This window comes from Oncorhynchus keta, chromosome 19 (assembly GCF_023373465.1).
Source record: "Oncorhynchus keta strain PuntledgeMale-10-30-2019 chromosome 19, Oket_V2, whole genome shotgun sequence".
NCBI lineage: Eukaryota > Metazoa > Chordata > Actinopteri > Salmoniformes > Salmonidae > Oncorhynchus > Oncorhynchus keta.
Genome location: NC_068439.1, coordinates 11480523 through 11506049, shown reverse-complemented (window position 1 = coordinate 11506049; position 25527 = coordinate 11480523). Strand labels below are relative to the sequence as shown.

Below are 25527 nucleotides of genomic sequence, written 5' to 3'. Positions count from 1 at the left end.
TCCCCAACGATTTCAACAACACATTGTAAGCATTCTGATTGGTCCAGAGCCAGAACCCCATGGGTAAAAGCAATCCAATGGCTGATGACTTTGTTTTGTACAACACCCCTCATTTTGATGTCACCAAAAAACGACTTGAATGACTGCAGGGACTGAAGTATGTAGCGACCAAAGAGAGGTGGAAGAATTCCGTTTGAGTCGTCGAGCATCCAGAAAATGGCCAAAGAGTAAAACCAGCTCGCCTGCTTTTACACTATAATTTGACTATTAGATGTTCAATGTTACTTTAAAAAAAAAGATATATTTCAAAAGGCATAACTGGATTAAAACAGGAGTTCAGTTCACGTAACAGAGTTGACCTTAAAATGAGGGACATACTTCAATGAATCGCTAATCACATTAAAATAAATCTTCAGAAATTACTTTGTCAAGGCAACAAAATAACTAGGGGCTTTACAATGATGGTGAAAACCTGGATAAATGTTGAAGTTAAGTGGGATAGAATCTTCTTAATGTCACACAGGTGTAATGGATGTGAAATGACTAGCTAGTTAGCGGTGGTGCGCGCTAAATAGCGTTTCAATCGGTGATGTCACTTGCTCTGAGACCTTGAAGTAGTAGTTCCCCTTGCTCTGCGATGGGTAACGATGCTTCGAGGGTGACTGTTGTTGATGTGTGCAGAGGGTCCCTGGTTCGCACCCGGGTATGGGCGAGGGGACGGTCTAAAGTTATACTGTTACACAGGGACATGTCAAAATGCAGGATTTTTAAAATTCTCCATGTGGTCTATATTAAAGGACACTTCATTTCATATAACAGGCTTTTAAAAAACATATTGCTGTCTACAATTTCTACTTAATATATCAAAGGGATGCACACAAAATGTACTATTTGTGGAAAGACCATAAAGCTGAATGTGTGTTTTGTAATACCTGTCTTTACTCTGAATGTATTAGTACTTTGTATCCTTTAAAAAAAACTGACACTCTTAAACACAGCCATACAACTAGGTATTTAAAATAGCTATACGGTTGAGAGTTTTAAAATGTGCAATTTGGATTTAATAATCTAAGTAATACATTTTTTAGATTGGTTTATGCAAATACCATTATAGAGCATGGACCTAGATATTGTATTTGCTGTAACCTTTTTCTGTCTAGTATTATTCACAAACTTTTATTAGATTCGCTGCGAGCCCTGTTTCTTTTGTCTATCTGCTGAACCCCCTCGCGCTCCTCTTGTTCCATTCTCCATGCGGTCGCGCGCACGCGATCGGTAGGATTCCGGGGGCCGTGTTAGAACTACTTTGAAATTACATTCTTCCTTCCTCCTACGTTCTTCTCCTTGAGGTTATAATTGATTTGACAAAGTTTGAAAAGTAAAATCAATCTAGTGGCATCACCTACTCTCACATATCTAATCATGTAAGATCAGTGATCGCCACAAGGAAGGAAAGAAGGATTTTGAAAGTTCAATCTCGAACACGGCCCAGTTCCTCTGGAACGAGGGGGATTTGCGCTGCCGCGTGCTCGCGCACGCCCCAGCAGGCACCACCGATTGTTGACAAAGACGCCGCGAGACGGAGAAGAGAGCCCGAGCCTTGGTTTTAAGCCACCGGAGGACTACGGTTGAAGACTCCGTCCGTTTACCGAGAACGAGGAAGGAGCGCGAGCGTCTTGAAAATCAACCGTGAGTCACAATGAACCGCTTTGTGTGTGTCAATTTCGTTTAATCAGCCCGGGCAGCTAGCTAGCTACCTCCATCGGGTCATTTCATTCCTCTTCCCCCCTCCCTCCCCGTGTGATCCGTTATCTTATGCTGTTCATTTCTACCATTTAACCCGCGAGACTTGCCGGGTTATAATAGCTTTCCGTCTTTCTTTGTGTCTTGTCTCAGTCTCCCCCTCCTTTCGCCATCAACCTGAAGGTGTGGCCGGATCGAGGCGATTCAGCAATAGTGTCTTTGCTTTAAACAGTTGTCGGACTGGCGCGTGAAGAAGAGATCCCCCCGGGTAACCACATGCACCTTTACATACCGACAGAATGATCACAGTGGGCCGGGATGGGTTGGTGTCGGTGTAATTAACGTCAGTCTCAAGGAGTCTTCCATACCTAGAAGAACCAGGAGGACGGGGTTCAGGCGAGGTCCGGCCGGGCATGGTGTGAGCTGAATCGGGCAGCCAGTCTGGGTCTGACCGGTGACCACCCGTCCTTTCCCCGGAGCCTGCGTGGCCCCAAGCCACGTCCAGAGCCCTCCAAGATGGGGAAGTGTGACGGGAGAGTTACACTGGTGGCGATATGTTCACTGCAGCTGGTGAGTGTTTGTTGCAGTGAGGTGTGAATGAGGAAAAGGTGTGTGATGCTAATCCACAATAACCACTTTGTCCCTGTTTCCATCCCTCTCCCACTCACTGAATCTAAGAGAGAGTGAGAAAGATGGTCTGACTGAAACGTTTGAACTATTAACAGTGTGCCACATTATTGGCAACCACAGGACAAGTGTGTGTGTGGTGATCACTGTATTCTGGGAGACCATGCTTTTAAAGTAACAAGAGCTCGCTTCCCCTCATCTACATCCTGCTCTTCCCCTCATCTACATCCTGCTCTTCCCCTCAACTACATCCTGCCCTTCCCCTCATCAACATCCTGTTCTTCCCCTCATCTACATCCTGCTCTTCTTCTCATCTACATCCTGCTCTTCCCCTCATCTACATCCTGCTCTTCCCCTCATCTACATCCTGCTCTTCCCCTCAACTACATCCTGCCCTTCCCCTCATCAACACCCTGCTCTTCCCCTCATCTACATCCTGCTCTTCCCCTCATCTACGTCCTGCTCTTCCCCTCATCTACATCCTGCTCTTCCCCTCATCTACGTCCTGCTCTTCCCTCATCTACGTCCTGCTCTTCCCCTCATCTACATCCTGCTCTTCCCCTCATCTACATCCTGCTCTTCCCCTCATCTACATCCTGCTCTCTTCCCCTCATCTACATCCTGCTGTTCCCCTCATCTACATCCTGCTGTTCCCCTCATCTACATCCTGCTGTTCCCCTCATCTACATCCTGCTGTTCCCTCATCTACATCCTGCTCTTCTTCTCACATCCTGCTCTTCCTCTCATCTCCTGCTTCTTCCCCTTCATCTATCCTGCTCTTCCCCTCATCTACATCCTGCTCTTCCCCTCATCTACACCCTGCTCTTCCCTCATCTACACCTGCTCTTCCCCTCATCTACATCCTGCTCTTCCCCTCATCTACATCCTGCTCTTCCCTACATCCTCATCTACATCCTGCTCTTCCCCTCGTGGTCCTTCTGTAGCTCAGTTGGTACATCCTGAGCATGGCGCTGTAACGCCAGGGTAGTGGGTTCGATTCCCTGGACCACCCATACGGAGAATGTATGCACACATGACTGTAAGTCGCTTTCCCCTAAAAGCGTCTGCTAAATGGCATATATTATTATTATTATTATTATTATTATTATCTACATCCTGCTCTTCCCCTCATCTCCATCCTGCTCTTCCCCTCATCTACATCCTGCTCTTCTTCTCATCTACATCCTGCCCTTCTTCTCATCTACATCCTGCCCTTCCCCTCATCTACATCCTGCCCTTCTTCTCATCTACATCCTGCTCTTCTTCTCATCTACATCCTGCTCTTCCTCTCATCTACATCCTGCTCTTCCCCTCATCTACATCTTGCTCTTCCCCTCATCTACATCCTGCCCTTCCCCTCATCTACATCCTACCTGTCTCCTCATCTACATCCTGCTCTTCCCATCTCATCTACATCCTGCTCTTCCCTCATCTACATCCTGCTCTTCCCTCATCTACATCCTGCTCTTCCTCAGCTACATCCTGCTCTTCCCTCATCTACATCCTGCTCTTCCCCCTCATCTACATCCTGCTCTTCCCTCATCATCTACATCCTGCTCTTCCCCTCATCTACATCCTGCTCTTCTTCTCATCTACATCCTGCTCTTCCCCTCATCTACATCCTGCTCTTCCCCTCATCTACATCCTGCTCTTCCTCTCATCTACATCCTGCCCTTCCCCTCATCTACATCCTGCCCTTCCCCTCATCTACATCCTGCTCTTCCCCTCATCTACATCCTGCTCTTCCCCTCATCTACATCCTGCTCTTCCCCTCATCTACATCCTGCTCTTCCCCTCATCTACATCCTGCTCTTCCCCTCATCTACATCCTGCTCTTCCCCTCATCTACATCCTGCCCTTCCCCTCATCTACATCCTGCCCTTCCCCTCATCTATATCCTGCCCGTCTCCTCATCTACATCCTGCCCCTGCTCTTCTTCTCATCTACATCCTGTCTCCTCATCTACATCCTGCCCTTCCCCTCATCTACATCCTGCCCTTCCCCTCATCTACATCCTGCTCTTCCTCTCATCTACATCCTGCCCTTCTTCTCATCTACATCCTGCTCTTCCCCTCATCTACATCCTGCTCTTCCCCTCATCTACATCCTGCTCTTCCCCTCATCTACATCCTGCCCTTCCCCTCATCTACATCCTGCCCTTCCCCTCATCTACATCCTGCCCTTCCCCTCATCTACATCCTGCCCTTCTCCTCATCTACATCCTGCCCTTCCTCTCATCTACATCCTGCTCTTCTCATCTACATCCTGTTCTTCCTTCCCTCATCTACATCCTGTTCTTCCCTTCCCCTCATCTACATCCTGCTCTTCCTCTCATCTACATCCTGCTCTTCTCATCTACATCCTGCTCTTCCTCTCATCTACATCCTGCTCTTCCCCTCATCTACATCCTGCTCTTCCTCTCATCTACATCCTGTTCTTCCCCTCATCTACATCCTGCTCTTCCCCTCATCTACATCCTGCTCTTCCTCTCATCTACATCCTGCTCTTCCCCTCATCTACATCCTGCTCTTCCCTCATCTACATCCTGCTCTTCTACTCATCTACATCCTGCTCTTCCCCTCATCTACATCCTGCTCTTCCCCTCATCTACATCCTGCTCTTCCTTCTCATCTACATCCTGCTCTTCCCTCATCTACATCCTGCCCTTCCCCTCATCTACATCCTGCCTTCCCCTCATCTACATCCTGCCCTTCCCCTCATCTACATCCTGCCCTTCCCCTCATCTACATCCTGCTCTTCTTCTCATCTACATCCTGCTCTTCTTCTCATCTACATCCTGTTCTTCCTTCCCCTCATCTACATCCTGTTCTTCCCTTCCCCTCATCTACATCCTGCTCTTCTTCTCATCTACATCCTGCTCTTCCTCTCATCTACATCCTGCTCTTCTTCTCATCTACATCCTGTTCTTCCCCCTCATCTACATCCTGCTCTTCCCTCATCTACATCCTGCTCTTCCCCTCATCTACATCCTGCTCTTCCCCTCATCTACATCCTGCTCTTCTCATCTACATCCTGCTCTTCTACATCCTGCTCTTCCCTCATCTACATCCTGCTCTTCTCATCTACATCCTGCTCTTCTTCTCCTGTACATCCTGCTCTTCTTCTCCTGTACATCCTGCTCTTCTTCTCATCTACATCCTGCCCTTCCCTCATCTACATCCTGCTCTTCTTCTCATCTACATCCTGCTCTTCCCTCATCTACATCCTGCTCTTCTAATCTACATCCTGCCTTCCTCTCATCTACATCCTGCTCTTCTTCTCATCTACATCCTGCTCTTCTTCTCATCTACATCCTGCTCTTCTTCTCATCTACATCCTGCTCTTCTTCTCATCTACATCCTGCTCTTCTTCTCATCTACATCCTGCTCTTCCCCTCATCTACATCCTGCTCCTTCCCTCATCTACATCCTGCTCTTCTTCTCATTAACATCCTGCTCTTCTCATCTACATCCTGCTCTTCTTCTCATCTACATCCTGCTCTTCTTCTCATCTACATCCTGCTCTTCTTCTCATCTACATCCTCTACATCTCTTCCCCTCATCTACATCCTGCTCTTCCCCTCATCTACATCCTGCTCTTCCCTTCCCCTCAACATCCTGCTGTTCCCCTCATCTACATCCTGCCCTTCTTCTCATCTACATCCTGTTCTTCCCTTCCCCTCATCTACATCCTGCTCTTCCCCTCAGCTACATCCTGCTCTTCTTCTCATCTACATCCTGCTCTTCTTCTCATCTACATCCTGCTCTTCTTCTCATCTACATCCTGCCCTTCTTCTCATCTACATCCTGCCCTTCTTCTCATCTACATCCTGCTCTTCCCCTCATCTACATCCTGCCCTTCCCCTCATCTACATCCTGCCCTTCCCCTCATCTACATCCTGCCCTTCCCCTCATCTACATCCTGCTCTTCTTCTCAGCTACATCCTGCTCTTCCTCCTCATCTACATCCTGCTCTTCCTCTCATCTACATCCTGCTCTTCTTCTCATCTACACCCTGCCCTTCCCCTCATCTACATCCTGCTCTTCTTCTCATCTACATCCTGTTTCTTCCATCTTCCCCTCATCTACATCCTGCTCTTCCTCTCATCTACATCCTGCCCTTCCCCTCATCTACATCCTGCTCTTCTTCTCAGCTACATCCTGCTATTCTGCTTTTCCTGCTCTCACTCTTGTCATCCTGCTACTCTTTGTCTCTTTGGTCAAAACTTTTATTTCTGTGTCTTATTTTCAACTTTTTTTATTTTCAGTGTTTTTATTCATGTGTGTGTGTGGTAGTATGCTGTAGTTGGCGTGTGTTTATTTGATTGTGATATATTGTGTGACAGTGGGTACTTTGGAATACAGCTTATTTTCAGTAGTTTGGGGAGTTTGTGTGTCTGTGTGTGTTGGGGGGGGGGGGGTCCCCTCGGCTGGTGCTCCTTGCAGTTTCCATGGAAACAACTGCAGCATACTGTGTGTGTGAGTGAGAGAGAGAGTGAGACAGTTGTTTCTTTGTGTGTCCCTGTGTATATCCCAGAGAGAGATTGTTTTAAATTGCAATAATGTAATACCATAATGATCCCCTAGATGTATCTTGTGATTTATGTGTGTGTGTGTATAGATGGCAGCGCTCCAGAGACAGGTGTTTGACTTCCTGGGCTACCAGTGGGCTCCTATCCTGGCCAACTTCCTCCACATCATGGTCGTCATACTGGGGATCTTTGGAACAGTGCAGTTCAGATCCCGCTACCTCATACTGGTGAGACACATGCATATATATATACACACACACATACACACATACACACACACACACAGCGATACTGATTATTGGAGGACCCCAAAAAAGCCGATATTGATTAATCGGCCGATTTTTATATTTATATGAAATAATGACAATTGCAACAATACTAAAGGAACAATGTTCAATTTGGTTTAAATAATGCAAAAACACAGTGTTGGAGAAGAAAGTAAAAGTGCAATATGTGCTATGTAAAAAAGCTAACGTTTAAGTTCCTTGCTCAGAACATGAGAACATATGAAAGATGGTGGTTCCTTTTTAACATGAGACTTCAATATTCCCAGTTAAGAAGTTGTAAGTTGTAGTTATTATAGGACTATTTCTCTCTATACTGTTTGTATTTTATGTACCTTTGTCTATTGGATGTTCTTATAGGTACTTTAGTAATGCCAGCCTAATCCTGGGAGTTGATAGGCCTGAAGTCATAAACAGAGCTGTGCATCCCAGCATTGCTAAGAGCTGCTGTTTGAATGAATGCTTACGAGCCTGCTGCTGCCTACCGCCGCTCAGACTTCTCTATCAAATATCAATTCATATACTTAATTATAATATAATAAACACACAGAAATACAAGCTTTTTGTCATTAATATGGTAAAATCCGGAAACTATCTTTTCGGAAACAAAACGTTTATTCTTTCAGTGAAATATGGATCCGTTCTGTATTTTATCTAACGGGTGGCATCCATAAGTCTAAATATTCCTGTTACATTGCACAACTTTCAATGTTATGTCATAATTATGTAAAATTCTGGCAAATTTAATTGTGATTGATTGTTTTTCTTATAAGGTAAGTTTAATCCTAGCTAGCAACTTACCTTTGGCTCCTTGGTAGTCAGCCTGCCACACAGTCTCCTCGTGGATTGCAATGTAATCGGCCATAATCGGCGTCCAAAAGGCATATTACCGATTTATTACTCAAAATCGTCCCTAATTAATCGGTCAACTTCTAATACACACACACACACACACACACACACACACCCTAACCCCTCTTTGTCTCTGTGTATATCAGTATGCTGTGTGGTTGGTGCTGTGGGTGGGATGGAACTCCTTCATCATCTGTTTCTACCTTGAGGTGGGACACTTGTCTCAGGTAAGAGATGTGTATGTGTGTGTTTTATAACGTGTTTATCATGGAGAAATGTAATAACAATAATACAAAGATAATTAAGGAGCAACAAAAAAAGTGACAGTAGCGAGGCTATACAGGGGGTACTGGGTAGCCATTTGATTAGCTGTTCAGGAGTCTTATGGCTTTGGGGGTAGAAGCTCTTCAAGAAGCCTTTTGGACCTAGACTTGGCGCTCCGGTACCGTTTGCTGTAAGGTAGCAGAGAGAACAGTCTATATGACTAGGTTGGCTGGAGTCTTTGGCAAGTTTTAGAGCGTTCCTCTGACTTGCACTAACATATGTAGTGCCTTGCGGTCGGAGGCCGAGCAGTTTCCATACCAGGCGGTGATGCAGCCAGTCAGGAGGTTCTCGACGGTGCAGCTGTAGAACTGTTTGAGGATCTGAAGAGCCATGCAAATTGTTTTCAGTCTCCTGAGGGGGAAATGGCATTGCCGTGCCCTCTTCACAACTGTCTTGGTGTGTTTGGACCATGTTAATTTGTTGGTGATGTGGACACCAAGGAACTTGATGCTCTCAACCTGCTGCACTACAGCCCCGTCGATGAGAATGGGGGTGTGCTCAGTCCTCCTTTTCCTGTAGTTCACAATAATTTCCTTGGTCTTGGTTACGTTGAGGGATAGGTTGTTATTCTGGCACCACCCTGCCAGATCTCTGACCTCCTTCCTATAGGCTGTCTTGTCGTTGTTGGTGATCAGGCCTACCACTGTTGCCGTCAGGAAACTTAATGATGGTTTTTGGAGTCGTGCTTGACCATGCAGTCATGGGTGAATAAGGAGTACAGGGGGGGACTGAGCATACACCCCTGAGGGGCCTCCATGTTGAGGGTCAGCATGGCAAATGTTGTTACCTACCCTTACTACTTGGGGGCGGCCCGTCAGGAAGTCCAGGTTCCAGTTGCAGAGGGAGGTGTTTAGTCCCAGGGGCTCTTAGTTTAGTGGCGAGCACTTCATGGCTACAAACGTGAGTGCTACGGGTCGGTAGTCATTTAGGCAGGTTACCTTGATGTTCTTGGACATAGGGAATATGGTGGTCTGCTTGAAACGTGGGTATTACAGACTCGAACAGGTTGAAAATGTCAGTGAAGACTCAGAGTACACGTTCTGGTAATCTGTTTGAATGTTGACCTGTTTAAAGTTCTTACTCAAATCGGTTACGGAGACTGATCACACAGTCGTCCGGGAACAACTGATGCACTCGTGCATGCTTCAGTGTTGCTTGCCTTCGAAGCGAGCATAGAAGTTATTTAGCTCGTCTGGTAGGCTTGTGTCACTGGGCAGCTCGCGGCTGGGCTTCCCTTTTTGTAGTGTGATTTACAACATGTTAATAATGTGTGTTTATGTATTGATGTGTTCATAACGTGTGTGTGTGTGTGTGTGTGCGTGTGTGTGTGTGTGTGTGTGTGTGTGTGTGTGTGTGTGTGTAGGACAGGGACATCCTGATGACGTTCAACACGTCGCTGCATCGGTCCTGGTGGATGGAGCACGGCCCTGGTTGCCTAGTAACGCCGGTGTTGGACTCCCGCATCGCCCCCGACGACCACCATGTCATCACAGTCTCTGGCTGTCTCCTTGACTACCAGTACATTGAGGTGCTGAGTGCCGCGCTACAGGTTCTACTGGCTGTAAGTAACACACCGGGGTTTCCCTTAGGAAAATGTGGCGCCGGCCGATTGGCCAGCAACGTTTTAATTTACAGGAGATTTTGAGAAATTTACCGTACCCATTGGGGCGGCAGGGTAGCCTAGTGGTTAGAGCGTTGGACTAGTAACCGGAAGGTTGCGAGTTCAAACCCCCGAGCTGACAAGGTCGTTCTGCCCCTGAACAGGCAGTTTACCCACTGTTCCCAGGCTGTCATTGAAAATAAGAATGTGTTCTTAACTGACTTGCCTGGTTAAATAAAAGTAAAAAATAATATATATATATATATATATATATATATGGCGTCCACCCCACATTGCTCAGAATGACAGAAAATGACATTTTGATTATGGTAATTTATCTTCACAAAACAATGGCGTGCGACCTTCTTAACGAATTCCGATGCGCACGTTGAAGTTGTTAGAATACCTGTCCACGTTTACTCTTCCTCAGCCAACAAGACGAGCAACGGACTGCGTGAGAAAGAAATGGCCTATTTCCAAACAGAGGACCGGTCCCTGGTTGTTCTTTGTTTAGCGTGCCTCGGTTCAACCTCTATGTTGTGAGTGGCTACCTGGTTGATCCTGCCAGTAGCATATGCTTGTCTCAAAGATGAAGCCAAGTCTAAGTACATACGGCCGGGAACAGTGAAACTGCGAATGGCTCATTAAATCTGACAAGTTGTGGGACGATAGATCCCAAATTCATACATCCAGTACACCAACAAAAAAAAAGTATTGAGGCTGATAGATCAGAATGTTTGGCTTCAAATTTGAATAAATGTATTTCTTCACATTATAGCTGCGTAGCAACGTACACGAGGCAGTAGGCTACGTCCGAATGTCAAAAGCACAATGCACATGCGAGTGGGTTTCATGTGACGGAGAATAAAATATCGGTTGTAAAGTTAAACAACTAGCATGGGTTGCTAATATGACTAGGATTGTGCCTTTGGCTACCGGACAGTAAAATAAAGTTGATTTGATAACCAATAGAACGTAAGAGAAATGGGCTACTTGTTTCAACGGCACATGGAGGTCTTTCTAAAATAACTGCCTCTACGTTTAAAGGAAAGTATTTTGGCTCGGGCTACTTTGAAACAAGGTAAGACATATGAAGTAAAACATTCAGGTTTCACACAATGAAACGTATGTTTTCAATCTGCATACTGCCTCCCGCTCACATTGCAAAGCGGCGTGTGATGCGCTAACGCCTGCCTACCATTGCCTAAGCACTTGAATGGCGAATGGGAACCACTCTTAAATTACCAGTTGAGAAATAAAAAATAGTTACATTTCTTTTATCGTAGCCATCAAAAACTTTTTCATGCGATTGCATTTAGAATTGTTGTGCAATTATTAACCTAAAGACCGATTTTAATTTATTTATTAAGAATGACCTGGCAAATGTATGTCCATCACTTCGTATTTCTATCAATGAACAGGTTAAAAAGCATTACTTTGTAATGGGATATTTTTTTACATTCTCCTGGCTGTCCGGTGCCAATTGTATTATTGACTAACGGAAACCCTGACACACACACACACACAACATGATACTAACCTTAACCTCTGTCTCTCCCTTAGCTCTTTGGCTTTGTGTATGCCTGCTATGTGAGCAAAGTCTTCCAGGATGACGAGGATAGCTGTGAGTGTTGCGTCTGTCTGAGTGATCCATTTATCTCTTTATTCTGTCTGTCTGTCTTGTCTGGGTGTTCTGTCTGTCCCGTCTGGGTGTTCCGTCTGTCTGGGTGTTCTGTCTGTCCCGTCTGGGTGTTCCGTCTGTCTGTCCCGTCTGGGTGTTCCGTCTGTCTGTTCCGTCCGTCTGTCTGTCCCGTCTAGGTTTTCCATCTGTCTGTCCCGTCTGGGTGTTCCGTCACTCTGCCCCGTCTGGGTGTTCCGCCTGTCTGTCCCGTGGGTGTTCCGTCTGTCTGTTCCATCTGTCTGTCCTGTCTGGGTGTTCCGTCTGTCTAACTGGGGTTCCGCCTGTCTGTCCTGTCTGTCTGTCCTGTCTGGGTGTTCCGTCTGTCTGTTCCGTCTGTCTGTCCCGTCTGGGTGTTCCGCCTGTCTGTCTGTTCTGTCTGTCTGTTCTGTCTGTCTGTTCTGTCTGTCTGTTCTGTCTGGGTGTCCTGTCTGTCTGTTCCGTCTGTCTGTTCTGTCTGGGTGTCCTGTCTGTCTGTTCCGTCTGCCTGTTCTGTCTGGGTGTCCCGTCTGTCTGTCTGTTCTGTCTGGGTGTCCCGTCTGTCTGTCTGTTCTGTCTGGGTGTCCCGTCTGTCTGCCTGTTCTGTCTGGGTGTCCTCTGTCTGTTCTGTCTGGGTGTCCTGTCTGTCTGTCTGTTCTGTCTGCCTGTTCTGTCTGGGTGTCCCGTCTGTCTGTTCTGTCTGTCTTTTCTGTCTGTCTTTTCTGTCTGTCTTTTCTGTCTGTCTGTTCTGTCTGTCTGTTCTGTCTGTGTCCTGTCTGCCTGTTCCGTCTGCCTGTTCTGTCTGGGTGTCCCGTCTGGGTGTCCTGTCTGTCTGTCTGTTCTGTCTGCCTGTTCTGTCTGGGTGTCCCGTCTGTCTGTTCTGTCTGCCTGTTCTGTCTGGGTGTCCCGTCTGTCTGTTCTGTCTGTCTGTTCCGTCTGTCTGTTCCGTCTGTCTGTTCCGTCTGGGTGTTCCGTCTGGGTGTTCTGTCTGTTCCGTCTGGGTGTTCTGTCTGTTCCGTCTGGGTGTCCCCTCTGTCTGTCCTGTCTGTCTGTTCCGTCTGGGTGTTCCGTCACTCTGCCCCGTCTGGGTGTTCCGTCTGTCTGGTCTGTCTGTTCTGTCTGTTCTGTCTGTCTGTTCTGTCTGTTCCGTCTGTCTGTTCTGTCTGTCTGTCCCGTCTAGGTGTTCTGTCTGTCCCTCTAGGTGTTCTGTCTGTCCCGTCTAGGTGTTCTGTCTGTCCCGTCTGTCTGTTCTGTCTGTCTGTCCCGTCTAGGTGTTCTGTCTGTCCCGTCTAGGTGTTCTGTCTGTCCCGTCTAGGTGTTCTGTCTGTCCTGTCTAGGTGTTCTGTCTGTTCCGTCTGGGTGTTCCGTCTGTCTGTTCTGTCTGGGTGTTCTGTCTGTCTGCCCTGTCTGGGTGTTCTGTCTGTCTGTCTGTTCCGTCTGTCTGTCTGTTCCGTCTGTCTGTCTGTTCCGTCTGTCTGTTCTGTCTGTCTGTTCCGTCTGTCTGTTCTGTCTGTCTGTTCCGTCTGTCTGTCTGTTCTGTCTGGGTGTTTGTCTGTCTGTTCTGTCTGGGTGTTTCGTCTGTCTGTTCCGTCTGGGTGTTCCGTCTGTCTGCCCCGTCTGGGTGTTCCGTCTGTCTGTTCTGTCTGTCTGTTCTGTCTGGGTGTTCCGGGTAGTCTGTCTGTTCCGTCTGTCTGTCCCTCTGGGTGTTCTGTCTGTCTGTCCTGTCTGGGTGTTCCGTCTGTCTGTCCCGTCTGGGTGTTCCGCCTGTCTGTCTGTTCTGTCTGTCTTTTCTGTCTGTCTGTTCTGTCTGTCTGTTCTGTCTGGGTGTCCCGTCTGTCTGTTCCGTCTGTCTGTTCTGTCTGGGTGTCCTGTCTGTCTGTTCCGTCTGCCTGTTCCGTCTGCCTGTTCTGTCTGGGTGTCCTGTCTGGGTGTCCCTGTCTGTCTGTCTGTTCTGTCTGCCTGTTCTGTCTGGGTGTCCTGGCTCTGTCTGTTCTGTCTGCCTGTTCTGTCTGGGTGTCCTGTCTGTCTGTTCTGTCTGTCTGTTCCGTCTGTCTGTTCCGTCTGGGTGTTCTGTCTGTTCCGTCTGGGTGTTCTGTCTGTTCCGTCTGGGTGTTCTGTCTGTTCCGTCTGGGTGTTCCGTAACTCTGCCCCTCTGGGTGTTCCGTCTGTCTGGTCTGTCTGTTCTGTCTGTCTGTTCCGTCTGTCTGTTCTGTCTGTCTGTTCCGTCTGTTCCGTCTGTCTGTCTGTCTGTTCTGTCTGTCTGTTCTGTCTGTCTGTTCTGTCTGTCTGTTCCGTCTGCCTGTTCCGTCTGCCTGTTCCGTCTGTCTGTTCCGTCTGGGTGTCCTGTCTGGGTGTCCCGTCCTGTCTGTCTGTTCTGTCTGTCTGTTCCGTCTGTCTGTTCCGTCTAGGTGTTCCGTCTGTCTGTCCCGTCTAGGTGTTCTGTCTGTCCCGTCTGGTTGTTCTGTCTGTTCCGTCTGGGTGTTCCGCCTGTCTGTCCCGTCTGTCTGTTCCGTCTGTCTGTTCTGTCTGGGTGTTCCGTCTGTCTGCCCCGTCTGGGTGTTCCGTCTGTCTGTTCCGTCTGTCTGTTCTGTCTGTCTGTCCCCGTCTGTCTGTCTGTTCCGTCTGTCTGTCTGTCTGTTCTGTCTGGGTGTTTCGTCTGTCTGTTCCGTCTGGGTGTTCCGTCTGTCTGCCCCGTCTGGGTGTTCTGTTCTGTCTGTTCTGTCTGTCTGTCTGTTCTGTCTGGGTGTTCCGTCAGTCTGTCTGTTCCGTCTGTCTGTTCCGTCTGGGTGTTCCGTCTGTCTGGGTGTTCCGTCTGCCTCTGATCTCTTTCTCTCTCTCAGTTGATTTCATTGGTGGCTTTGAATCCTATGGTTACCAGCCTCCTCAGAAGACCTCACACCTCCAACTGCAGCCCCTCTACACGTAGGTAACCTCTTAACGTTTCAACCTTAACCTCACGGTGACCCCTTACACTAGTCCTTTCATTCCGCAACGGTTCAGAACAGCTAGTGCACATATTATGACATTTTGGGATGTTTTTGTTCTAATTGGTCTTCAGCAAAGGTTTTTTCGGCTGTTTGTGCACACAAGCCGAACTTACGCCCCTTTTTCGTGATTGGCCAACAGTAGGGATTCTTAGTGTTTGTTGTCATTCAACAAATGACATTGTTTTCATGCACATTTTTACCTTGACAAATACTGCACCAAACATCTTAGTTAGATGTAAAATTGCGCAACTAAGATCTCCTTGACAAAACTGTATGACAGATTTGTGTTAGATTAATTCAGACTATTTTGAGGAAGTGTGTACTAGCTACGGTGTTTCGAGATGGACAAACGTTTTTCAAGCGAAGGTCTTTTTAAGGGAGTATGAGAGCACTCGTTTAGCCGAGTTCGGCGGAAGGATTTAACGAAATATACATGATTTATTGTGTGACCTACTTTCTAATTGAACTGTATGATATGTCTCTCTCATCTCTGTCTCTCTCTCAGGGCCGGGTAGGGGAAGGAGGCGCCCCCATCAGACCACACCTCAGCGGTGAAGCTGTCGCCTTGGGAACAGAGCACTCACTCTGCGTGTCACAGTACAACTGAAAGATGGACTCACCTGTGTGTGTATGTGAGACCGTGTATGTGTATGGTAATCGAGGGTAAACTGACTGATACCCCTGAGGTGAATGTACAGAGGACAGGGTGGAACCAGCCATTCTATGAGAGGTGGGGAGGGGGGGGGACACTGGGCTTTGTCACTTGTTAATGGACACGGAGGATATTGAGAGGACACTCTGCACCTGCTGGCTCTTTGCACTCCTAGGACCCTGTGTGTGTGTGTGTGTAGTTCTAAAGGACTAGCTGAATGACCTCTGGACTATTGTGGGAGGGGCCTCAAGTCACATGGGGCACGGCTCTTCCATGTTGTCATTTTAGAATGTGAGGTCATAATAGAACAGTCGTACCCCCAATCCCCAATCTTGTCCCTAATTTTGTTGTGACAGGGTGACCCTGTGTACTCACAATCACAGCAAAAAAGCAGAAGTTGGTTTGTCGTGATTGTGTGTACACTGCACCAATTTTAAGGATTGGGCTTTAGTGTCTCTGGGGAAAGATGTGGGGATTCTGTGCATGTAAATATCCGGCTGATTGGTTGTTTTGGTTTTGGGGGTGGGGAGGGGGTTGTGTAGCCACGCCCCATTTACATTTCTCCTCACCTTTTTCACGACCAAGAATCGTCCTTGATGACTTTAGAAATGCTTCCTCCCTTACACACCTTACTACCCTTTCTTCTGTTATTCTCCCCTCTCTCCACTTCATTCACTCCTTCCTTTCTTCTATTATTCTCCCCCCTCTCCACTTCATTCACTCCTTCCTTTCTTCTATTATTCTCCCCCCTCTCCACTTCATTCACTCCTTCCTTCCTTCTATTATTCTCCCCCTCTCCACTTCATTCACTCCTTCCTTTCTTCTATTATTCTCCCCCCTCTCCCACTTCATTCACTCCTTCCTTTCTTCTATTATTCTCCCCCTCTCCACTTCATTCACTCCTTCCTTTCTTCTATTATTCTCCCCCTCTCAACTTCATTCACTCCTTCCTTTCTTCTATTATTCTCCCCCTCTCCACTTCATTCACTCCTTCCTTTCTTCTATTATTCTCCCCCTCTCAACTTCATTCACTCCTTCCTTTCTTCTATTATTCTCCCCCCTCAACTTCATTCACTCCTTCCTTGCTTCTATTATTCTCCCCCTCTCCACTTCATTCACTCCTTCCTTTCTTCTATTATTCTCCCCCCTCTCCACTTCATTCACTCCTTCCTTTCTTCTATTATTCTCCCCCCTCTCCACTTCATTCACTCCTTCCTTTCTTCTATTATTCTCCCCCCTCTCCACTTCATTCACTCCTTCCTTTCTTCTATTATTCTCCCCCCTCTCCACTTCATTCACTCCTTCCTTTCTTCTATTATTCTCCCCCCTCTCCACTTCATTCACTCCTTCCTTTCTTCTATTATTCTCCCCCCTCTCCACTTCATTCACTCCTTCCTTTCTTCTATTAATCTCCCCCCTCCACTTCATTCACTCCTTCCTTTCTTCTATTAATCTCCCCCCTCTCCACTTCATTCACTCCTTCCTTCCTTCTATTATTCTCCCCCCTCAACTTCATTCACTCCTTCCTTCCTTCTATTATTCTCCCCCCTCAACTTCATTCACTCCTTCCTTCCTTCTATTATTCTCCCCCCTCAACTTCATTCACTCCTTCCTTCCTTCTATTATTCTCCCCCCTCAACTTCATTCACTCCTTCCTTCTATTATTCTCCCCCCTCAACTTCATTCACTCCTTCCTTCCTTCTATTATTCTCCCCCCTCAACTTCATTCACTCCTTCCTTCTATTATTCTCCCCCCTCAACTTCATTCACTCCTTCCTTCTGTTATTCTCCCCCCTCAACTTCATTCACTCCTTCCTTCCTTCTATTATTCTCCCCCCTCTCCACTTCATTCACTCCTTCCTTTCTTCTATTAATCTCCCCCCTCTCCACTTCATTCACTCCTTCCTTTCTTCTATTAATCTCCCCCCTCTCCACTTCATTCACTCCTTCCTTTCTTCTATTATTCTCCCCCCTCTCCACTTCATTCACTCCTTCCTTTCTTCTATTATTCTCCCCCCTCTCCACTTCATTCACTCCTTCCTTTCTTCTATTAATTCTCCCCCTCTCCACTTCATTCACTCCTTCCTTTCTTCTATTATTCTCCCCCCTCTCCACTTCATTCACTCCTTCCTTTCTTCTATTATTCTCCCCCCTCAACTTCATTCACTCCTTCCTTTCTTCTTTAAAAAAAAAAATCCCTGGTCTGACCTGATGATATTAATGTAAGGAATACAAGGACACTTGATTTATTTTACCACCATACAATAGGTCATTGTGCATTTCCAGGTCAGAAATGTCTGGCGGAGGACAGAGAGGGAGGGAGACTGTATTTATGAAGTGGTTTCCTGGGTAAGACAGACCGCGGTGTGGTAGGAGACATTGGGGAGGGGGTTGGTGAAATAAATAAACTGTTTCTAAATTAAATCAGTCCTATGTTTTCTGCACACACACACACACACACACACACACACACACACACACACACACACACACACCTTTGGACAAATTGATGTACGTATGAATTTAGCCTTGCATTGTATGGTAGACAGTGCTGCTGCATATGGTCATTTCTAGTGACACATTAGATATTTTTTTCTTGCAACAGGCTATGCTCTACTTTTCATTGAAGTTGAGTAATTTAGCAGACATTCTTATCCAGAGCAACTTACAGGACCAAATGGGGTTAAGTGCCTTGCTCAATGGCATATCGACAGATTTTTTTCCAAACTAGTCGGTTCGGGGATTCGGACAAGCGACCTTTTCAGTTGGTGACCCAATGCTCTTTACTGTGACCCAACCCCTCTTAACCGTTAGTTAACCTGCCGCTATCGCCCTTTTCACACTGGTTGTTAGTTGGTTCACAATGCACCGGTCTAGTAGAGCAGTGGTTCCTACATTTGTTTTTGGTTACTGTACCAGCAAATTATTTTTCCTCTGCCCAGGAGTACCCCTTAAGTACACCCTCTGTGTGCTCAGGAGTCAGCATGTTGTCATGGCTGCGGCTGGACTCCATTACCATAGTTCTCTGAACATTCTGCACAGACATTAATAGATACCTGTTATTAGGTATGGACAGAACGTTGACTGGGAATAATGAACTGTCCACACACTCCCCTAACCAGTGTTTTAGACACCACTATAATCTTTATTGTGAATGTATTTGAGATCATTAGTGTATTTTTGCCCAATGTGAGAGAACAGCGCATGTCAACAGAGCCACACGTATGTATAACAAAGGGACTGGTGAGAGACCCTCCCCTCCCAGTTGGCGCAACGAACCGCACTCTCTCTGCTCTCCTCCGTTCCCATGATGCACCGCGTCTGCCTGTCTCTGCTCCCCTCCGAGCCGCCATGTTGTCGGAGTGAAAGCCTGGAAATCTGGATAGAGAATCGGGGCTGAAATCTTCAACCATCCGCCCTCTCCGCCTGTAAGTAGCCCTCACCCGGGGGGACAGTGTGCCTCTAGCCGCCTCAAACAACACATCGCCCGATGTATTGCCTTTACCGGGCCGTAAACATAAGTTTTGTGGGTTATTTTAAAAGCTGTGTTGCTTCCTCCCTCCCCTGCCACCTCCGGTTGTTGCCGTATTCCGCTCTAGTCAGACAGCTAGGGCCTTTGTTAGCTGGCTAGCTTACACCGGCGTCATGGAGACCTGTAGAGCCCGGGTACACGGAAGACGTGCTAGTAATGGGTCACCGGTGTGTGTTACTGGTAGAGGGGGTGTCGGGGGCGAGTTGCTCTGGTCGCTGGCTTGGAGGTCTGGTATTGTTTGTTGGTAGACAAACATAGGGTAGTTAACTACTGGAACCAGCAGTGGTTAACATCAATACATGCCACTTAAGCTAGCTAGTGAATACTCCAGTACATGGATAATGTAATTACCTAGTTATGTCAACCAGAAAAACACATTTACTTACGTCCATGTTCATGTCCTTATTGGCCTCGATTTGTTTAGTTAGTTGGGTGGTGTGTGTTGTGCCTCGGCGACTGACTTGTCTAGTTGACACACAAAGTTATGTTCCGTTTTTATTGTTCTGGCCGAGGTGGACAGGACTGTAGTTCGCAGTGCTAATCGATCCACGGTATTAAATAATGATTAATCCAGTTATGGGCAACAATGCTATTTCCGGCTGGCGAACGTGATGAGAGGAGACTGCTCGCTAACGTTACTGATTTCCGGATGTTATCAAAGAGGTTACGTTACCCTAGTTACCATAGCATACACCGCTGAGAAATGAATGTTTGTTTTCTGCTTGCATTGGGATAACATATATTTTCAGATCCAAATACACCGGAAGTATTTGTTTGTTTTGCTTGTAAGTGGTTGTCTGGATGGCAGGAGCTGGCTGGCTGGCTAACTAATATTCCCTGCAGAGGGGGGCGTGCTTGTTATGGCATAACTCTATGCATGGAGGCGAGGGTGGGTACTTATATTCGGCCTATTTCACACATGCACAGGTGTGTATTATATGCATGTAAAATTGGCAAAGTAAAAAATGTTTTTTGCGTATCCCATCTCCCCCAGAGGCACCCAGGGTCAGCCATTTATTAATAGTGAGAAAAATTAGGATTGTGTATGTACACCTCTGAGCCATGATTGATGGATGTGTGTGTGTGTGTGTGTGTGTGAGGTAGAGAGACGTGTTATGCGATTTGACAGATTCATTTTCCAAATACTTTTGTGGCTTCCTGTCCATCAGAGGTTGGCGGGGGTTGAAGGCTAAATAAAACAGAACAGACCACCTGGTTGTCTTGAACATTTGCTTATTGACTGAACACACCCCTTTTCTGTTGAGTGGGTGGAATCTACATCACCTGGCTGGGCCGCATCCTGCAGGGCACAACGTTGTGTTAATGTTCCAGATAGAAAGGTCATGAGTTAAACTGATGTGATTTATTTTCTGCAAGTCAGAGAAGCATGTTTGTTCTGCAGAATATATTTATTCAGACGGGGGGGGTCAATGTAAATTGTCCGGTGGCGATTTTTATGAATTGTTCAGCAATCTAATGACTTGGGTGTAGAAGCTGTTGAGGAGCCTTTTGCTCCTAGACTTGGCGCTCTGCTGTTGCTTGCCGTGCGGTAGCACAGAAAACAGTCTATATCTTGGGTGACTGGAGTCTCTGACAGTTTTATGGGCTTTCCTCTGACACCACCTATTATATAGGTCCTGGATTGCAGGAAGAGTGGCCCTGGTGATGTACTGGGCCTTACGCACTACACTCTGTAGCGTTTTACGGTCAGATGCCGAGCAGATGTCATATCAGTTGCCATACTAGGCGGTTTGCAACCGGTCAGGATGCTCTCGATGGTGCAGCTGTAGGACCTTTTGAGGATCTGCCCTCTTCACGACTGTCTTGGTGTGTTTGGACCATGATAGATCGTTGGTGATGTGGACACCAAGGAACTTGAAACTCTCAACCCACTTCACTACAGCCCCGTTTGACCCTCCTTTTCCTAAAGTCCGCGATCAGCTCATTTGTCTTGCTCACATCGAGGGAGAGGTTGTTCTGGCACCACACTGCCAGTTCTCTGACCTCCTCCCTATAGGCCGTCTCATCATGGTCGGTGATCAGACCTACCACTGTTGTGTCGTCAGCAAACTTAATGATGGTGTTGGAGTTGTGTATGGCCACGCAGTTGTGGGTGAACAGGGAATACAGGAGTGGACTAAGTACAAAAAAACAAAAACAAACCTTTGTGGGTACTATGGTGTTGAACGCTGAGCTGTAGTCGATGAACAACATTCTCACGTAGGTGTTCCTGTTGTCCAGGTGGGAAAGGGCAGTGCGGAGTGCGATTCAGAGTGCGTCATCTGTGGATCTGTTTGCGCGGTATGCAAATTAGAGTTGGCCTAGGGTATCCGTGAGGATGCTGTTGATGTGAGCCATGACCAGCCTTTCAAAGCACTTCATGGCTACTGACGTGAGTGCCACGGGTTGGTACTCATTTAGGCAGGTTACCTTCACTTCCTTGGGCACAGGGACTATGGTGGTCTGCTTGAAACATGTAGGTATTACAGACTCGGTCAGGGAGAGGTTGAAAATGTCAGTGAAGACTCTTGCCAGTTGGTCCGCGCATGCTTTGAGTACACGTCCTGGTAATCCGTCTGGCCCTGCAGCTTTGTGAATGTTGACCTGTTTAAAGGTTTTGTTCACACAGGTTACTGAGAGCATTCACACACATTCATCCAGAACAGCTGGTGCTCTTGTGCATGCTTCAGTGTTGCTTGCCTTGAAGCGAGCATGAAAGGCATTTAGCTCGTCTGCTCGCGTCACTGGGCAGCTCACGTCTGGGTTTCCCTTTGTAGTCCATAATAGTTTTCAAGCCCTGCCATATCCGACGAGCGTCAGAGCCGGTGTAGTAGGATTCAATCTTAGTCCTGTATTGACGCTTTGCTTGTTTAATGGTTTGTCTAAGGGCATAGCAGGATTTCTTATAAGCGTCCAGATTAGTCTTCGGCTCCTTGAAAGCGTCAGCTCTAGCCTTTAGCTCAATGCGGATGTTTCCTGTAATCCATGGTTTCTGTTTGGGATCTGTACATACAATCACTGTGGGGACGACGTCACCAATGCACTTATTGATTAAGCCGGTGACTGAGGTGGTATACTCCTCAATGTCATTGGATGAACCCCGGAACATTTTCCAGTCTGTTTTAGCAAACCAGTTCTGTAGTGTAGCATCTGCGTCATCTGACCACTTCCGTATTGAGCGAGTCACGGGTACTTCCTGCTGTAGTTTTTGCTTGTAAGCAGGAATCCGAAGGATAGAGTAATGGTCAGACTTGCCAAATGGAGGGCGGGGGAGAGCTATGTATCCATCTCTGTGTGTGGAGTAAATGTAGTCTCTAGGATTTTTTTCCCCCCCTGGTTGCACTGGCGACATGCTGGTAAAAATTTGGTAAAGCTGATTTAAGTTTGCCTGCATTCAAAGTCCACGGACACTTGGAGCGCCTCTTCTGGGTGAGGATTTTCTTATTTTCTTATGGCCTTACAGAGTTGGTTGAGAGCGGTCTTAGTGCCATCGTTCAGTGGTGGTAAATAGACTGCTACGAATAATATGAGAACTCTCTTGGTAGATCGTGTGGTCGGCAGCTTATCATAAGGTACTCTACCTCAAGCAAGAAATACCTCGAGACTTCTTCAATATTACACATCGCGCACCAGCTGTTATTGACAAATAGACACACACCCCCACCCCTCGTCTTACCAGAGGTAGCGTCTCTGTTCTGCCGGTGGATGGAAAATCCTGCCAGCTCTATATTGTCCGTTTCTTTGTTCAGCCACGTCTCGGTGAAACATAAGATGTTACCGTTTTTAATGTCCCGTTGGTAGGATAATCTTAATAGTTGGTCATCAATTTTATTTTCCAACGATTGCACGTTAGCAAGGAGAATGGATGGCATTGGGAGTTTACTCGCTCGCCTCCGGATTCTCGGAAGGATCCCCGATCTGCGTCCCCTTTTCCGGTGCCTTTTCTTCACGCAGAAGGCGTGGATCTGGGCCTGTTCCAGTGAAAGCAGGATATCCTTGTCGTCAGACCCGTTAAAGGAAAACGTTTCTTCCAGTCCGCGGTGAGTCGTCGCTTTTCTGACGCCCAGAAGGTATTTTCTGTCATAAGATGGTAGCAGCAACATTATCTACACAATTTACACAAAATGAAAATAAGATAATTTGCACATTTGTTTGGGAGAATGTAAAACATCAGCCATGTTGTTCGTGGCCATCTTTACATTATAACTGTCAGAGACTGTGTTTCTGTCTAAACTGTAATGTAGGCCTACATATTACATATGGTGAACTAAACCAAACCAATAGGCTGTAAGTTACACCTGAGTTCTGTTTCCTACCTACATGGCTGAGCTACCTTCACACCATCTGTAACTAGTGAAAGGTAATAGACTAGTGGTAGGCTGGGCGACATCGCCAAAATATCATAACACAATATATTTCTTATTTGTTCGGTATTTTATGTTTCTAAATAATAAATGTTCTAAATATGTTGTATGAACATAGAATGGCAACAAATGAATTAATAGTTGCTCTAATGGGCTTTCTGTATTCTGAATTTGTTTTATATTCAACCAAACTAGGACAAAACTGACAGTGAAGTAGACCAAATTTGTTTGAACTTTTAATTTATATATCTCCCCAAATGTTTTATTATTATTATTTTTTTCCCTGAGAAAAGGAATAAGGTTTTCGTTCCATTTCATACTGTCAGTTAAATCGAACATGGACACCACCACGCGAGTCAGTATGATGTTGATGGAATTTGACCTTCTTTCCTCTGGGGCTCGTCTGTGTGGGTGTGTTTGGGACACTGTGTGGGTGTGTTTGGGACACTGTGTGGGTGTGTTTGGGACACTGTGTGGGTGTGTTTGGGACACTGTGTGGGTGTGTTTGGGACACTGTGTGGGTGTGTTTGGGACACTGTGTGGGTGTGTTTGGGACACTGTGTGGGTGTGTTTGGGACACTGTGTGGGTGTGTTTGGGACACTGTGTGGGTGTGATTCACAACATGCTGTGTATGAAGATAAAGGGACCCCCCCCCCCCTCTTTAATATGTAAGTTGGTCAGATGTTTTCATAACTCCAATGTGGCCTAACGTCATTAGAAGAAATATAATACTAAGAAATATTCAGGCCTCAACCACAAATGAATCGGAAGGATTGGCACGGTTTAATTAGAAGGAATTAGGTGCCGATAATGTTTCCTATTCATTTGGGACAGAGGGTGGTGTTGTAAACTATCAATTTAGCTCCAGTACTCCAGACATTAAACCACTTAGAATATGTTGTCAGTCAAATTGAAAAAAGTAAATAAAATACACGACAACACTAGCTGGTGGATCAAAATGTTGATTGCAGTCCCTGCAAGTGTGTGTGTGAATCCTTTCTCCTTTTTAAAAGGAGTGTAGTTTGAGTTGTGTGTGAAGCTGTGTGTGTGTGTGTGTGTTGAAGCAGTGTGTGTTGAAGCAGTGTGTGTTGAAGCAGTGTGTGTTGAAGCAGTGTGTGTGTGTGTGTGTGTGTGTGTGTGTGTGTGTGTGTGTGTGTGAAGCAGTGTGTGTTGAAGCAGTGTGTGTGTGTAACTAGAACCAGACCGATATTATCAGCCGTTACAAGACGTTTACGGATTTATTTGCATCGCCGTTTAAGTGTTTACATGGCTGTGAGACGATCTTCCTCTGGCGCGCTACACACTGGACACTTATCACCCAACACATCTACGCCAGTTGGAGAGGAGAGTGAAATTCTGTAACTAACTGTTACTGCTTCTACGGCGAGTAGATACAAGCTTGCCAGCTCAATAAAGAGCCTAAAATGTTCACTGGTCGTATACTGTTAGGTAAAGTGCCACGGTAGGGTGTCCTGAGGTGAAGTGCCACGGTAGGGTGTCCTGAGGTGAAGTGCCACGGTAGGGTGTCCTGAGGTGAAGCGCCACGGTAGGGTGTCCTGAGGTGAAGCGCCACGGTAGGGTGTCCTGAGGTGAAGCGCCACGGTAGGGTGTCCTGAGGTGAAGCGCCACGGTAGGGTGTCCTGAGGTGAAGCGCCACGGTAGGGTGTCCTGAGGTGAAGCGCCACGGTAGGGTGTCCTGAGGTGAAGCGCCACGGTAGGGTGTCCTGAGGTGAAGCGCCACGGTAGGGTGTCCTGAGGTGAAGCGCCACGGTAGGGTGTCCTGAGGTGAAGCGCCATTTAATGTATATATTTTTTAAAAAGTGTCATTCTTCCTAGGGGTGTATATTAATAAGATTTCTCTTTGCTAAAACATTTTCAGTTCCACTTTATCCCCCAACCTGAACCGTTACTGTGACCATTTTAAAGGTAAACTTCAATGGGATGAGGTTGTCCCAAGGATCCCGGATAGCAAGGGCCCGTTCACTGAGGCAATGTTTGGGGTGAATTTTCTGATGTTTGTCCTTTTTTCAAGTGACAACCATCAGAATTCTGTGGCTACAGCCCTATAAACGACAAACACAAAACGCCGGACACGTTTTCAGTGTAGAGGTCGACCGACACACACACACACACACACACACACACACACACACACACACACGTTATGGAACACCACCCTAACGATGCTCTACACTAGAGGTCGGCCTATGATTTTTTTCAACGCCGATACCCATTTATTGGAGGACCAAAAAAAGCAGATACCGATTAATCGGACAATTTTTATATATATATATATATATATATATATATATATATATATTAAAATATTTACGTGTGTGTGTATATATATATATGTGTGTAATAATGACAATT

General features: G+C 46.6%; 2 protein-coding genes across 4 annotated transcripts in view; both read left to right on the top strand.

Moving 5' to 3' along the window:
* Window positions 1-1250: 1250 nt before the first annotated feature.
* LOC118377594 (sodium/potassium-transporting ATPase subunit beta-1-interacting protein 1-like) lies at window positions 1251-17311 on the top strand. Of its 3 annotated transcripts, none has more exons than XM_035764534.2 (9): window positions 1256-1689; window positions 1897-2011; window positions 2116-2313; window positions 6991-7128; window positions 8184-8264; window positions 9725-9922; window positions 11525-11585; window positions 14459-14540; window positions 15111-17311. In XM_035764534.2, the coding sequence occupies exons 3-9, from the start codon at window positions 2260-2262 to the stop codon at window positions 15118-15120; spliced, it is 624 nt and encodes a 207-aa protein (XP_035620427.1). In that variant the 5' UTR covers window positions 1256-1689; window positions 1897-2011; window positions 2116-2259; the 3' UTR covers window positions 15121-17311. The 3 variants fall into 3 exon arrangements, with proteins under 3 accessions (XP_035620428.1, XP_035620427.1, XP_035620426.1); XM_035764533.2 differs by having other exon boundaries at window positions 2099-2313; XM_035764535.2 differs by having other exon boundaries at window positions 1251-1689; window positions 1897-2313; window positions 14459-14544.
* A 482-nt stretch (window positions 17312-17793) lies between these two features.
* The window catches only part of LOC118378145 (pumilio homolog 1-like), a gene marked incomplete at its 3' end in the record, with an annotated part of 63964 nt that continues 56230 nt past the window's right edge, over window positions 17794-25527 (top strand). The window contains exon 1 of the mRNA XM_052471798.1: window positions 17794-18685. The remainder of the gene's footprint in view (window positions 18686-25527) is intronic.

What these genes read in the sequence shown, in the direction of transcription:
- LOC118377594 (XM_035764534.2), top strand. Translation starts at nt 2,260, where the DNA reads ATGGGGAAGTGTGACGGGAGAGTTACACTGGTGGCGATATGTTCACTG. An exon ending in CGATATGTTCACTGCAGCTG is followed by an intron (nt 2,314 to 6,990) that starts GTGAGTGTTTGT and finishes GTGTGTGTATAG; the next exon opens with ATGGCAGCGCTCCAGAGACA. An exon ending in AGGTGGGACACTTGTCTCAG is followed by an intron (nt 8,265 to 9,724) that starts GTAAGAGATGTG and finishes GTGTGTGTGTAG; the next exon opens with GACAGGGACATCCTGATGAC.